This window comes from Notothenia rossii, assembly GCF_949606895.1.
Source record: "Notothenia rossii genome assembly, chromosome: 11".
Classification (NCBI taxonomy): Eukaryota; Metazoa; Chordata; class Actinopteri; order Perciformes; family Nototheniidae; genus Notothenia; species Notothenia rossii.
In genome coordinates this window covers 6,681,896-6,698,040 of record NC_136910.1, presented here as the reverse complement: position 1 = coordinate 6,698,040, position 16,145 = coordinate 6,681,896, and the positions used below count along the sequence as shown (strand labels likewise).

At 42.3% G+C, this 16,145-nt stretch overlaps 1 protein-coding gene across 4 annotated transcripts in view; it reads left to right on the top strand.

The window, feature by feature from the left end:
* trrap (transformation/transcription domain-associated protein) overlaps nt 1-16,145 on the top strand; it is a 116,397-nt gene that overhangs the window by 81,147 nt on the left and 19,105 nt on the right. For all 4 annotated transcript variants that reach the window (XM_079657576.1, XM_079657575.1, XM_079657574.1 and 1 more), the window contains 5 exons: nt 54-200; nt 1,586-1,686; nt 3,779-3,980; nt 8,436-8,597; nt 15,800-15,890. In XM_079657576.1, the coding sequence (XP_079513702.1) occupies nt 54-200; nt 1,586-1,686; nt 3,779-3,980; nt 8,436-8,597; nt 15,800-15,890 (703 nt within the window). The remainder of the gene's footprint in view (nt 1-53; nt 201-1,585; nt 1,687-3,778; nt 3,981-8,435; nt 8,598-15,799; nt 15,891-16,145) is intronic.

The following is a 16,145-nucleotide window of genomic DNA, read 5'->3' as shown; positions in this document are numbered from 1 at the left end:
CGTTCTTAGATCCTGTTATAATTGTGTTTTTGATTCCCCCCCCCCCCCCCCAGGGTCTGGTGAACGTGGCGCTGGACATTCTGAGTCGTATCCACACGATTCCCACCGTGCCCATCGTGGACTGCTTCCAGAAGATCAGGCAGCAGGTCAAATGTTACCTGCAGCTGGCGGGCGTCATGGGCAAGAACGAGTGCATGCAGGTAAAGTGGGAACTCTCTACTCGACTACAATATATACTTTCAATTAGAGAATCACATTTACTTACTTACTTGCTATCTTGCTTGCTTACTTGCTAACTTGTTTGTTTGTTTATTTATGTGTTTGACCATTGCAGTGAATATACATGCATTTACAGGCATTAAAAGTAGGGCTACACAATTTCGAAAAAATAAATGATTGCAAATATAAATTGACAGATACAGCAATGCCGATATGATTTGCGACATTGGGGGAAATTAAATATTTGTATTACTATGATTATTATTATTTTTAAAGATTGGTGTCATTCAAAAATGTTATTAACCCCGCCGTTTCTAGCCATCTCCACAATACCTCATTTAAAACGTATTTTGACTTCACTAAATATTGCTCCTACTGCAATTTGGGTACAGCGCTAGTCCATATTACAATTTGTATTAATTCTGCCGTCCTAATTAAAACCCTATATATGATGCTTTGCTAATGAAAACATGTTTATTCAGAATACTTTCCATAATAACTGCAATAGTTGTAGCCTCAATACATGTAAGCCCCAGGGTTGTTTGGTGGAACTCATAATTAATAACACTTTACAAATGCCAGTGTGTTAACGAGTGTGTTTGTCATGTTTAAAATCACTCTCGGCTTTAGAAGCTTGTAAGTAACTCATTAAATATTTTATTAGCAAAATCACTCTCCACAGAGTTTGTACCAATCTAATTACGGCTGTTCCAAACATGATAAATATATCGTGCCCATGCATCACCTTCACCGTAATGCAGTGCAGCTGCTTGGACCCTGATTCAATCTGAAATATCTACTGAGGAAAAAACAACACATTTTATGAATTTAGTTTGATTTAAGGACTTGTGTTGACCCTGCCGCAGGCGCAGTTAGCGGTACTCGGAGTGGGTGAGGTAGTAGGGAGTGTTTGGGGGAGGCTCTAGGTGAGAACTTATAGCAGGGAGACTTATAAGAGAGTGTAACTCAGGAGCTTGCTCTTAAGCCCATGGAGTACTCTGATTAATAGAAGCAGTTCAGCACACCACAAGTCATTAAAAGTGCCAGTAGACACTCTTCTCTCTCTCTCCCTTTCTCTTCTCTATCTCATCTCCTCTGCTCCTCTTTCGCCGGCTACACATCGTTTGTCACGGCAGCACATAGGGGACACCTAATCAGAGGCTCACCATAATGGAAGTTTAGTTCCCTTAACACTTTTCTTACTTCTTAATGAACACCGAGCAGACTGTTTGTTTTTCACCTGTGATTACGGCCCTGTCCGAATCAGAAGGCATCTTTTTTTTCCTCCTCTCCTCCTCTGTGACGACCACAGTTTCTTTGCTGGAGTTCGGTGTGAAGTTAAACTTCTGTTTGTTTGTATTTGAAGGGTTTGGAGGTGATCGAGTCGACCAACCTGAAGTACTTCACCAAGGAGATGACTGCTGAGTTCTACGCTCTGAAGGGCATGTTCCTTGCACAAATCAACAAGTAAGTCCACCTGTGCTCCAGCTGTCTTCTTATTCGCTATCTTATCTAAGCGGTTGACCAATCACAACAGAGCAGGACAGCTAACCAATCAGAGCAGACTGGGCTCTGGTTTCAGACAGAGGGTGAAAAGAGGTGCTGCAGCACAGGCAGTATGAGAACAATAAAGAGCTTTTTGAACATTAAAGCACGGAGACATGTCACAGTCGAGACTACATTCTGATATGAACCTGAAAATGAGCAGAACATGTCTTTTTAAATAATTCTCATCGAGTTTGAACTTATCAATGGACATCATGACATTTGAGTCTACCTTTTTAGTTGTTTTGTACCCGTCTTCCTGTCCTACTTTTTCTTCAACCTCAAACTGTGTCAGTGGTCCCTTAACACTGTGTGGGTGTTTTATATTTATATTTAATCACCACCCCCTTCTTGCCTCAAGCCAACTCACTTCTGAGAATGCATCGCTAGGTAACCTCAGTGACGTTGTTTAGATGTGTTTTCTGCTGCAGGGCTAGCCTTTGCATCAAACTACTGCTCTCTCTAAGGCCATGCACACCCACAACACCCTTTTCCCCTTCAGCGCCCCCTTTACACCCATCAACTTTTGACGTGACATGTCGTCCTGAGGGGTGAAAGTCAAATTAAGGAAGGCTTATTAAATGTATATGCGGCTCAATAATTAGCTCGAGGCAATTTGCAGGAATCTCCGCGATCAGCAGAACTTGCCTCCACCTCAGCAGGGTTTATTGCAATCATTAAGTTTCCCCTACACCGGGGGAGAATTAACAGCAGAGTGGGGGTGAGGGCTTGGGAGAGGCTGTGTGCGTGTGCAACCACATGTGCAAAGGATTTTGGGATCATTCAATTAAACGGGTGTCAGAGATTTGACAGTCTGCTGGGTGCCGGTGCTCCTGTTGAGCCGGGTAGAAACTGTTAATGTACTTCAACAGTGACGGAGGAAACCCCATTAAGTATTACCGCGGGGTCCCGGATCTCACTCCCATAGCAATCAAACTCCCATTTCTTAATCATATGCCAAAATGCCTTTTATAATAACACTTTTTAATTGATTGGCTGGGGAGAGATATCACCGTAAAGTAATCCAGAGGGAGAGTTTTGGAAGCACTCCTAAAATCTGAGCTCCATTTCCCAACTGTTGCTTATCGACATCTCCCGTTCCCGACTGCAGGGTGCATCTTATTTATTAATCAAAGGCTGAAAGGTGTACTACAATTATTCAGATTGCGTGCCAAAGTGAGGTTAGGAGCTGTGGTGAAAACCGCTGATGATCCGGAATATATTTCACTGTCAGCATAAACGAGCAGTCAAACCCCCGGGTCTCCTGACACTTTTCCTGTGTCTATTTCTCGCCTGCTATTTTCCGAATCCAATATTCAAAGTGCAACTTCTAGATTGCTTCTAGATAAGCTAACTTATTAAATATAGAGAAGAAATAGAATAAGAAGTGCACATCAATGGCTTCAAAAATGAGTACGTAGCAGCAATGTAAAGAAAATGACATAAGTAAGGGGTTGAGGTATTATAAAAATGTATGTTTTTGAAGATTGTAGTTCTTTAAGCGATTTATTCCGATAGAGATGTGCGATTTTTGTTCACCTTGCTGCCGCTGTCATTCCTGATAACATAGGAACACGTTAAGCTCCTGTAATGTCGCCCAGCATTACATGGATTGATCTGCACAGTATGATGGCTTTGGGTTCAACTCCAACACAGGAAGACGCCTCGGTGACATTAATTCATGCCGGGTTAAACGCTCACTACCGGGAAAGGGGGGGAGGCCTTGAAGTTTACAGCAAATGAAATGTGGTGCTTATTGATGTGTAGTACATCATTCAGAATGTGATCATCATAATCTGTTTCTCGCACACTCCATCCTTCTCCTTTTCTTTTCGCTCCTTCCTCCCCGTTATGCATCCATCTCCTCCAACCCCCTCGTCCTACTTTGTATCTCTTTTTTTTTTTTTCTGATTTCACTTCCACCCAATCCTTCCTTGTCTCCTTCCTCCCTTTGCCCTTCACTTGTCTGTCTGTCCCTCCCGCTCTAACGCTTCTCTCCGTCCCCCTCCCTCAGGTCAGAGGAGGCCAATAAAGCCTTTTCGGCGGCGGTTCAGATGCACGACGTCCTGGTGAAGGCCTGGGCCATGTGGGGGGATTACCTGGAGAACATCTTCGTCAAAGACCGGCAGCTCCACCTCGGGGTCTCCGCCATCACCTGCTACCTGCACGCCTGCCGCCACCAGAACGAGAGCAAGTCACGCAAATACCTGGCAAAGGTGAGGAGGGACCTGGGAAAGAGGGTGTCAGGGATCCATTACACTTCGTACAAACAGAAAGGACAGCATAAGAGACGTTCGTCAAGTCAGCCAAGAGTATAGAAGTAGTTTAGTAGAAAGTAGTAATTATATTGTCAGCCAAACTGCATAATTAGACCCCATTTACACGGGAACGCAAACCAACCGAATTCGATATCAAAAAAGTTTCCCGTTCACACGGATACGGCTCAATAAACGTGTCCCTTCACACGAGACCGCTGGAGACGCTGTAGTACATACGCCGGGCCTGTAAGTGGCGCCACAAAATACACCAAAAGCAGCGAAGAAAACCGCCGAGCATGGTTGCCATGGTTGCCCTTCTGTTTATTCTCCGCGGTGGATTTAGCAACATGTAGTTCATGTAGTTCTCCATGCCCACTTGTTGCTGATGGTTGTGGTAGCGGAGCTGTAGATGTTGCACTAACATCTGTAGCATGGTCAGTAGCAGTAGAAAAGTAGCGGATACAACCCGTTTCGTTCTCGTGTAAACAGCGCCTTACATGTCGAAGTGGCACTGTAGCATCAATGCTTTTATGTCAACCGCTTGCATACTTCAGCAGGAAACACACAAGTATAAAACTAGATACTAATAATAGTCATGATACTAATCTAATGTTTTATGAACTGATGATTCAAATAACATTATAGACAGGGGTACGCAGGTTCGCATGCGCGGCAACAATCTGAAATGCGTACCGACGTACTTGTGAAGCTTTTCCAGAAGGCGGTTAGATCACCGGACGACAGTCGGTTTCCGTGTGCACAGACAGGGCTGCTGTTAACGTGGGTCTGTACAACAGCACTGCGCTAAAACAGCTGATCACAACGTTCACACACTGAGATGTTGAGGATTTATGAATGAGATGTGTGTTTTTGGTGGTGTTTGTTTCTAGCATGTCAACAAACAATCCTGCAACTAATAGCCTCAATCAAGGCGAGGCAAGATTATTTCAACAATTAGGCAGTTCAAAGTGCTTTAAGACAAAAAGAAGACATTATAAGATTGCTTTTAAATGCATTTAAAACGCCAAGAGAATACACATTAGAACAAGTCAAAATAAAATAAGACGGGTATGAAAAACAAGAATACAATTTACAGTGCAGTTTAAGATATACATAATTGTTTGCTTTAAAGAAAAAACGCAGCAGCAAAAAGAAACGTCTTGATTTAATTTCAGCATTTACCGGGAGTTTGTTTGAAATATATGGAGCATAAAAACTAAACGATGCTTTGCTATGGTAAGTCTTCACAGTATGTCGGCCCTTAACTATTCAGTTCTTTAAAAACCCACCGTAGTATTTTAAGGTCATTTTCTGACGGACAGAAAGCCAGTTTAAAGTTCTCAAAACCAAAGTGATGTGATCCACATTTTTCAGGTATAGCCATTTTAAATTCCCTACTTCCCAAACCCCCTCCAGTCTGCACATTATTATTTCTGATGAGGAGACAGAAATGATGTTTCCCCCTCCTCAGATTGGGCCACAGGTACAGGAAGAGAGCAGTGATTCATTACAGGTGCAGGTGGACAGTGTGATGTGTTCCCACGGCAGATCAATGGAGGAGTGAAGTCCGTCCTCATGCAGGGGGGGTGGGGGGGTAAACAGACTAATGGGCTCCCCTGATACTTCAATCTGTCGACCCTCTACAAGGACTGACCTTTCTCTAGCAGTCAGACCCGTGCTGCCATACTTACCAGTTGGTGAAGCCCTGTGTGGGAGCTAAAGAGGGGGATCCTTGCTAACAAGCAGCCCACCTTCACACACACACACACACACACACACACACACACACACACACACACACACACACACACACACACACACACACACACACACACACACACACACACACACACAGACCTTTAGTTGCTCTTATAGTTACGATACGATAATACTTTAATGGTCAGATCAAGTCTGAAATGCTCCTTGCATCACAGTAGCTCCATGTGTAACATCAACAGAGACAAATATCAAGACACAATACATGAAAAACAAACATAACTGTACAATCACTGAGAGAGTTGGTAAAGACCTGCTGTAGGATAGGTTATCCTTGATAACCGATGATCAGAGCACAAAATGTAAGAAACTACAGCGGTGGAAGAAGTGACAAGATATTTAAAAGAAAAAACAGTGGTGGAAAGCAAAATTACTAATGTACTATTTTGACTAGGGCTGTCAAACGATTAACATTTTTAATCAGATTAATCACAGCTTAAACATTAATTTATCATGATTAATCACCATTCAAACTATGTCCAAAATATGACATTTCTTTATGTATATTGTTGTGGGAATGGAAAGATAAATGAAAGAAGGCGGATATATCCATTTAACATACGTATGTATATATGTTTATTATAACATTGTTCTGTGTGTCAGAATGAAAGACAGCCCACACACCTATCAATCATCAAACCGTGGGGTCTTATTTCATTACCTGTTGATTTCTATCAACACGTAATGTTGTATTGATGTACTGTATATAGAGATGTACTACAGCAAAAGTATTCTCCGTCAGGACTTCCTGCAACAACACCACGGCGTTATCTTGATTCTGATTGGCCAGAAGACATTATCAAAGATGTTCTATTGAAAAGACGATCACGTGACAAAAGTTTTCAAAACTGTTTCTAGTCTTCGGTATTTCCAGACAAGTGACTACTGAAATCAATCTTACTGCTGTCTGTGCAATTTACTCGGCGTGAGTTGGCGGACTTTATTTTGCTTACTTTAACATAATTTGTCATAGTGGGGCTAAGGTGGGGCTAAGGTGGGGCTAAGGTGGGGCTAAGGTGGGGCTATGGTGGGGCTAAGCCATTTCTTGGTATGGGTGTAGCCTACCCCAGCCATACCCTGGCGCCGCCACTGCTGGGATGTATGGGGCGGGCCATTCTGCACATGCGTTAAATGCGTTAAATATTTTAACGCAATTAATTCAAAAAATGAATTACCGACGTTAACGCGATAATTTTGACAGCATTAATTTTAACATAATTGTACTAACACATTTTCATTTATACGTCTGCTCTACTGCATTTCAGAGGCACAAGTAGTTATACTTTTCCCTCCACTGCATTTATTAAACCCTCATAGTTATATGTAATATGATTGAATGATAGGATGGAGTACTGTCAATATGATTATATATATTGGTTTATTTGTATTTTGAATTGGCTCATAATCTGATTCTATAAAGTAACTGGTATATGGTAACATACAACGTGTACTTAAGTTCAGAACTTGAGTAAAAATACTTTAATACAATGAACAAATTATCGCAAATTCGTTTTTGCTTCATTACAACACTTTAGCAAACTGGATATTTGTTTACATTATTTATCTATGAGCTGTAGGGATTTTAGAAATAAAAAAGACTAGATTAGAGAGACTCGTCCACAGAGCAGCTTCCTCTAAGACTCAGGCTTGGGTAATAATAAATGTGAACGCATCACTACCATCATCTGCTCTGATAAGAGCCACCGCCAGCTTCACATCCCAGTTAAATGTTTATTTTGGAGCCCCTCCCCCACCCTGTTAATGTGCTGGCAAGCCCGGTTGGCAGTGCTAACTCCTGGGGGGTGAAGTGAGATGCCCGGTCATTATCAGTAATTATACACAGTCTGTGTAGAGAGCCTGGGGGGTTTGAGTGGGGTTAATGTATTCATCATAATGTAGATGCACACCTCCACATTGGCTCTGCTTCGATCAGAGAGATGGTGCCAGGATGTCTCTGCTCTCCTGCTGTGACAGAGCCAGGGGGGGGGGGGGCAGCAGCAGTGAGGGTCTGATGGATAACAGAGACCTTACCTCTTTAAACATGGTGTCTAAAAGTATTTACTCTGTTGAGACATTTTTAGAACATGTTAATGATACTTCCTTGAGAGCTGCGTTTGTTTATTCCTTTCTTCTTTGTCAGTATGGGGCTCCACATGTGCAGTCACCAAACACAACTCCTTGTTTGCTAAGAGTTCAAAGCCTTTTGGCTGTTGTTTCATTCAATACTTCAAACAAACCAGAGGTGCATACCCCGATTACCGGACTGAAGTGTGGTATAGGGCTGCACAATTCATCCAAATGTTATCAAACTCGCAATTTTGACTAGTGCAATGTGAAGAGAAGTCCCAACCTACAAACGCTTTTCCACTGACCTCCATCAAAATCCTTCACTGGTTAAGATCCTCTTTAAAAAAAAACACATCATGATCATTTTAATATATTTTTTTAATGGAAATGGAAATAATCTTTTAAAACAAATCATATGGCGATTGCAATATTTGTCAAAATACTCAACATTTTTCATTTTTTCCAAAACAGTGTGGAACGAAACGCGCTAACGTCACAAGGACTAGTCCGATAAAATGAGTATCCTTCCTTTCCTTTCTCACACATTGTGTCTTCTCCCTTCATCTGTAGGTGTTGTGGCTGCTCAGCTTCGATGACAAGAACACTTTAGCGGACGCTGTGGACAAATACTGCATCGGGGTCCCGCCTATCCAGTGGTTGGCATGGATACCGCAGCTCCTGACCTGCCTGGTGGGATCAGAAGGAAAACCTCTGCTCAACTTAATCAGCCAGGTGAGGCTTTCACTAAATCACATAAACAGATCTAGATGTCCATTACGCGTAAGCCAAAAGGCTCTTGGCCCTGATTTTCAACTCTTTATAAATTAAAAACACAGCATTGAAAAGTAATCTCCCCTTTGTTGCTTTTTAATTTAATTTTGTAATCCATTTGGGGCAACACTTGTGTGTGCAATAGTGCCCATGCTCGTCTTTCTAATCAAGATAAATGAACTGCATTCACGCCAAAGTGGCCTCTCCCCTGCTTCCTATTTACCAAATGAAGCATTCAGGTTCTCTCACTGTCCCTTTTACAGCCATTCATTGGCTTCCATCAGTCCCCCCGGTGGATTGCTTTTTAAATTATTTGTTCAAGAAATGATTATAAAGTTAATATGGTACACACCCGCACTGCAGGAACAGAGCTGGTAATTAAACGGAAGACTAATTTGCTTTTCTTAATGGAGTATTATTTCCGCACAATTTGAAGAGGGTAATCTTCAAAGTGTAGTGTGCTAAAGCAAACAATCGTCCTCTCAGCAGAGCAGGGATATAGTGGAGAGGATGAGAAAGAGAGAGAGGTGGGGGGGAGGGTTAAGAGAAGAGAGAAGAGGTTTTGAAATACAAGTGAGAGGTGGATGTAGCTCTGCACAACATATAGTAGAGAAACACTGTAGGAGCCAAGGCTTTTTGTTTGTATTCATTATCGGTGGTGGGCGTACGCTGGAGCTTGTAGTGGAGTTATTGGTGTTTTAACTTGGTGTATTCACCTGCTCACCGGTGCTTTTGTATGGATAGACAGAGAGGGTGAGACCCCGCATATATAACACATTTTCTATCGCAATTTCCTGCCATTTTGCACATCACATAACAATGTCCATCGCAAGGCAATAATACATCAGATCATATACATGTGTATTTATATATATTCTTTTTTTGTGTTCAGTTGGAATGTTGGAAAACGTTTTTTTAAAGCTAGTAATTTGTTATTATATTATTACCGTAATCTTCGGACTATAAGCCGCCCCTTTTTTTTTTCATTTTTCGACCCTGCGGCTTATATAACGGTGCGGCTAATCTATGGATTTGTACAGCTAACGGCCACTAGGGGACCTCCTAAATCTATGGATTTTACAGGTTACAGTCCACCACCTTTAACTCTATGGGCTCTATGGCCGGTCCGCGCCCCCCACCTTTGAGCGGCGGGCTCCAGCAGGAAAAGCTGGAGGCCGGAAAAGAGTGAGACAGGTAGCGCGCAAGAGTAAAAGTGGAACCGAGAGTGGTACGAGAGACAGAACGAGAGCAAGACAGACAGACATTACGAGAGCGAGACAGTTTGTCCCCGTACCACTGGTTGAAAACCACTGCTGTAGATCACTGCCGGTACGTGCGCTGGGAGCGCACCGTTTAAGTTTGAAAGTTGAAAAGTTTGTGTGTCTGAAACGCTATGTGATACAGTACAGTTTACACAGCACATGTTCTGTAGCTACTATTGCACTAAATGCTAACACTTGAATACGTTATGCAAATATGCAACTGGTTTGTTGAAATGTTAATAAATGGGAGCTTCCTCAAACAGCCATCTCTTTCCCGACAATCCCCTCTGTGCACGAACCCTTACATATGGTAATTAAACATTCAAACACCTGCGGCTTATAGTCCAGTGCGGCTTATATATGTACACATCATTCAATTTAGCTGCTGCGGCTTACATTCAGGTGCGCCTTAGAGTCCGGAAATTACGGTATATGTATAAAAGCAGTGGGAAAACACAACTGAGTTCTTAAATCGGTTTATTTTTTGATATTTGACTTCATATCAAATTTCCCTTCCCCATATCGCGCAGCTCTTATTAAATGAGTATCATAAAAAGATAGATAGAAAGTTTATCATGCTTTATTTAGGAATCCTCAACATTTTAGCATTCAGATAAAGAGGAAGCATCCCGCTGATGGTTTGATAAGTGCATTGAGGAACAAGCTTAATTCAACCTAGCATTGAAGTAGAGAAACACTGGTAACACACAAAGAATCATCTGCAGTTGTGTTTTAATCGTGTGTGGGGGTTGATCCATCTAGAGAACCTTTAGGACACACGGTTGTTCCAAGGCTCAAAGTTGTGACCTCTTTGTTGCAGCGGAGTGAGATAACCAGCACCTGCCTTTCTGCATATTTATGAATGAATGTCAACGGGTGACTGTAGAGGTTTTCCCTCTGTAGAGGAACCCGTCCTTCCTCTGGTCTTCCTCCTCACCCCGTAATGAGTTGAGGTTAAAAGGTTGACACGTCGTTCTTCTTCCTCCTCCATCTTCTTCCCCATCTAAAGGGTAAACCACATCTTAATGCACGGCAGGCTTTGTCTCTGCCTTCCCGCCTGAATTATTTACAGTTTCTCTATGGCGGCGGGATGTTTAAAAAATTGAAATATTGATGAAGGTGAGAAGACGAGCGCCCGGGGGCAGGCGGGAAGATGAATCAGAAGTTATCGTAGTGTCTCACCCAGCCTCTCTCGCTGTCTCTCGCTGTCTCTCGCTGTCTCTCGCTGTCTCCCGCTCACCCTCTCCCCCCTTCTTCAGCTGTGCCAAAATATGACATTTCTTATCTTCCCATTAGCGGGTTGATCTCTGGTTCCTCCTCTTCCTCTCTGCCTCCCTTGCTCTTTCATCTGTAATGCTGCTGTTAGCCGCCACATAGAACTCTCCGGTACTCCTCACTCTAGTCCTGCATTTTTAGACTTTTTTTTTTACTTTAAAAATGTCTGTTTTTCAGCACTGATAAAATGACTTTATATGCAATATTTAGAATTTAAAAATATTAGGGATAAACAGAAATGCGGGAAATTGTATAAATGCATAGGCTGATCAGCTGCGGCTGGTATTCCCTGAAACCAAGAAAAAGACCAGGGGAGACCAAGCCCTCTCAGTCGTAGCCCCCAGGCTCTGGAACGACCTGCCCCCCCCCCCTCCCCAAATGTCAAATTGTCGCCCAGCCTCCAAACTTTTAAGTCCCGCCTAAAGACCCACCTCTTTTCCCCTCGCTTTCGAGTCAGTTCGAGCGATGTTTTATCGATTTTTATGCTTTCATTGTCTGTCCATAGCCTTGTATTAATTCTTATGTGTGCCTTTTATCTATTATTGTAATATTATCTTTTATTATAATGTTATGTTTGCTGGTAAACCCTCTGTTTTTAATATGTGCTATAGAAATAAAGTGGATTGGATTGGACTGTGCAAATGTCCCTATATTTACCTCACAGATATGGGTAGCTTATATGTTCTTATATTTATTTTACGACCGTTGATTTTTCTACTAGAAGCTGTGGCACAAAAGATCATTTAACCCTTACATGGTTGTCTGTGTCCCGGGGGAAACAATCATTTGACAGCCTGTCTTCATGTGTACAATTGGTTTAATAAAAGTCTTAAGAGGGTCGTAATATTGTTGTTACTTGGGTAAAATATGGGGATCATACAAGTGTAATATAGGTGAAATAACTGTTACATTTGTGTAATTTGGGTATAATAATAATAATACATTTTATTTGGGGGGCACCTTTCATAGCACCCAAGGACGCCCTACAGGGCATAGGGTAATATAGGGAAAATTAAAATAGTGGATTTAATGAAATGTCAGCCGGGGTAAAACAAGACAAACAGGAAATGGATTACAAAAATGCCAGTTTAATAATGGTGTAAAAGGGTTGTTATAACAGTATAATACGGGTTTAAAAATAGTGTAACATGGGTGTAATACCGGTGTAACATGGGTGTAATACCGGTGTAACATGGGTGTAATACCGGTGTAAAATTAGTGTAACATGGGTGTAATAATGGTGTTCTGGGGTGTAGCGATAGTGTCATAGGGGTGTATTAATGTGTAATATGTGTGCAATGTAGAAACTAGCAATCAATGCATGTTCCGTAATATGTATGTGATTGCACATTTAATGGTTGAACCAACTTGGTGATGGCTGAAGGTGCTCCACAGCTGCGTTAACTCCCACTAAGGAGTAGAAAAGTTTCCTAGATGGAGGTCAATAGTTTTTGTTTTTCCCTTCCCTATCCTCTCCACACTGCCAAGGCTCGAGCAGTTAGTTAATCCCATCTGTCTCCTGCTGACTCTCCATGAACAGTCCTGAGTTATGAGTGAGATGAGTTTCTTTTAAAAAAAAAATGGAGATCTGCCGTGTTGATTTGTGCAGTTTGAGAGTTCGTCTGATGACCTGAGAAGGATGTCAGAGAAAGATTACAGGTTCCAAAAATCCATTTAGCCTCAGGCGGAAATATGAAGAAAGCAGCTTCTCTGTCTTTCTCCTTCTCTCTCCTCCACCACCACCACCATCCAACCTCGACCCGCTGTAAGTCGTAGCGAGCTCAGTGTTGTTGTTGAAATGTTGAGGTATCTCTTTCTTCCCTGCAGGCGCACAGAGGGATCAAGTAGCTCTGTAACTTCAGCCAGCCGCAAAACCTGAGAGACCGTGTGGTTTGGTCCTCGTGGGCTTAAAACCAGGCTAGAGACAAGATTTAAGATCTGTTTTATTTATTTTGTACAACTTGCTTATTTGCCTTGTCATTCCACTCGTCATTTCTGACATTTAATAACATTTGACATCTCTATAACCTGGTGTATCATGTCCAAAAGATATGTAAACTGTATATTGCCAAACCACATGTTTTAAACAAACCTTTCATAAGAATCTCTTGGATATGACACTTAGCATTAAGTACGATTATACTTCCACATTTCTATATCCATGTCCCCCTTTAAATCATATAAATATAAAAAACATTTTCTTTGAGACCAGCCCTTTTTAAAAAATGTTATAAAAGCTTTTGCTCGATCCAGGGATCTCCGTCACAGCTCATGTTCTTCCTTTAGGCTCTCGCTTTGTGCCGTCGCAGAGATAGCCAAATGTCACACACACAAATGTATCAGTGTCGAGTTGAGTCTACCTCTCATATTCAAGAGGTGATTCCTTTACAGTTTCTGTTTGCCATGTGTCGCAGCGGTTGCCCTCTTATGAAATTGAATGTCCTTTGGTGACAGGTTTCGAAGTAATTGGTATTTACAGCCACGTAAAGCATTTGGGAATCTGTTCAGAGCTTCTACTGCATGTTCAAGATGGTTAAAGGGGCCCTATTCTGCTCGTTTTCAGGTTCATATTTGTATTTTGTGCCTCTATTGGAACATGTTTTAATGTTCAAAAAGATCTTTAATGTGTTCATACTGCCTGTGTGCAGCACGGGAGAGAAACTCCCTCTGGAAGGAGTTTGGGATTTTAGCCTTTTCAGACCATTTACATGCACACATGTTTTAACTAAAAAGGGCTGATTAAAAAACTAGAGGAAAACAGTTGAATTAGGTCATTATAAACCCCCTTCCGTACCTAATTTACCGTAATTTTCGGACTATAACAGCTAAATTGAATGATGTGTACATATATAAGCCGCACTGGACTATAAGCCGCAGGTGTTTTAATGTTTAATTACCATAAGGGTTCGTGCACAGAGGGGATTGTCGGGAAAGAGATGGCTGTTTGAGGAAGCTCCCATTTATTAACATTTCAACAAACAAGTTGCATATTTGCATCACGTATTCAAGTGTTACCATTTAGTGCAATAGTAGCTACAGAACATGTGCTGTGTAAACTGTACTGTATCACATAGCGTTTCAGACACACACACTTTTCAACTTTCAAACGGTGCGCTCCCAGCGCACGTACCGGCAGTGATCTACAGTAGTGGTTTTCAACCAGTGGTACGGGGACAAACTGTCTCGCTCTCGTAATGTCTGTCTGTCTTGCTCTCGTTCTGTCTCTCGTACCACTCTCGGTACCACTTTTACTCTTGCGCGCTACCTGTCTCACTCTTTTCCGGCCTCCAGCTTTTCCTGCTGGAGCCCGCCGCTTAAAGGTGGGGGGCGCGGACCGGCCATAGAGCCCATAGAGTTAAAGGTGGTGGACTGTAACCTGTAAAATCCATAGATTTAGGAGGTCCCCTAGTGGCCGTTAGCTGTAAAAATCCATAGATTAGCCGCACCGTTATATAAGCCGCAGGTTCGAAAAATGGGAAAAAAAGGCGCAGCTTATAGTCCGAAAATTACGGTAATTGTGGGAGAAACTTCTGTGTAGCAATGCAGGAAGAGTGACCGACTCAGAGAGACAGGGGGAGAGCTGGAGCTTTGATGGCAAACACTGATGGGTTTATTTGGAGCTTCGGCCGGAGAATTCACAAAACAAGTCAAAGAGTCAGAGGCTCTGACTTCACGGTAGAGTTGCCACGTCAATTCTGAAGATCTACCCCAGACCCATGTATTCAGCTAGTTCAGAGAGAAGAATCAACATGCTGCATAACAAGATATAATCATAACACCTCTATCAGCTGACGCCAACAGGCAGGAACAGGGAGACAGAACACTGAGAGCACAGCAGCCCAGGTTACAGGTGTGTGTGCTCAGTCAGGACAGAACTGATACACTGGGTCAAAGTTAAGGGCCTTGGAAAATATTTCCCCAACATTAATGTTAAACAGCCATTCAGACTACAGTATGACAAACTGAAGAAGAAAAGAAAACATCTACAAAGTATGCTTGCTTACTTTCTTTGAAACATTTAGTTCATTTCTTGATATACTTGCAGGAGATCAGAACACCTTTATTAGTCCAACAGAGGGGACATTTACATTACAGACATCCCCAGTGGAAAGAGATTTCAGAATATGATCTAGTTTAAACGCAGTCCAACAGGCTATGCAGCTAACCAATCGTGCCTTCTCAATGAACTGTGACCTGCGTCAGATTTATGTAAATCACTCCGCGCACGCACCTGCTGCTTCACGTATCAAAGGAACCTCCTCCACCAAGTTGGAGAAGTGATTTAGCAATGTGTTGCCAAACTTAAAATCTTTTATACGCCCTGACTTCAACCATTAAGCCTTCCACTGCTGTCAGTGACTTCTCGGGAAAGTCCTCAGGGCAATTTCATCATCAAGCACATTCAGTTTTTTTCTAATTCATTCATGGCGTGTTTTTAACTTCACTAACTCCCCTGACTCTGAGCTTCAAACACTGCGTGTGTTACAGCAGAGTCTCTGGCTGTATCAGTATGATTGCTCTCTGACACACACATGCACACGCTGTATCTCCCCCCCCCCCCGCCCCCATTGTGGTCCTGAGGGGGAATCTTTGAAATGTAATCTGTGACCCTCTTTTATCTGCTAGGTGGGACGAGTGTACCCGCAGGCTGTCTACTTCCCCATCCGCACCCTCTACCTGACGCTCAAGATCGAGCAGAGGGAGCGCTACAAAAGTGGTAAGCTAACACGGCCGACTGTAATGTGTTGACTTTTCACCCATCTGAGCATCTATTTCATTACATGTGTATTCATACCACGATATCACAGATTACACATTTGCTTAGGGGGCTTAACGCTGTACCCTCTGTCCTTAGACCTTTGCAGTAAATCTCCCAGAAACAAAATTAACAGAAACAAAATAAATAACATTGGGGTGAGCAACTAGTAAGGATATTTTATTTTAGCTTTACAATAGGTTTACACGTATGAGG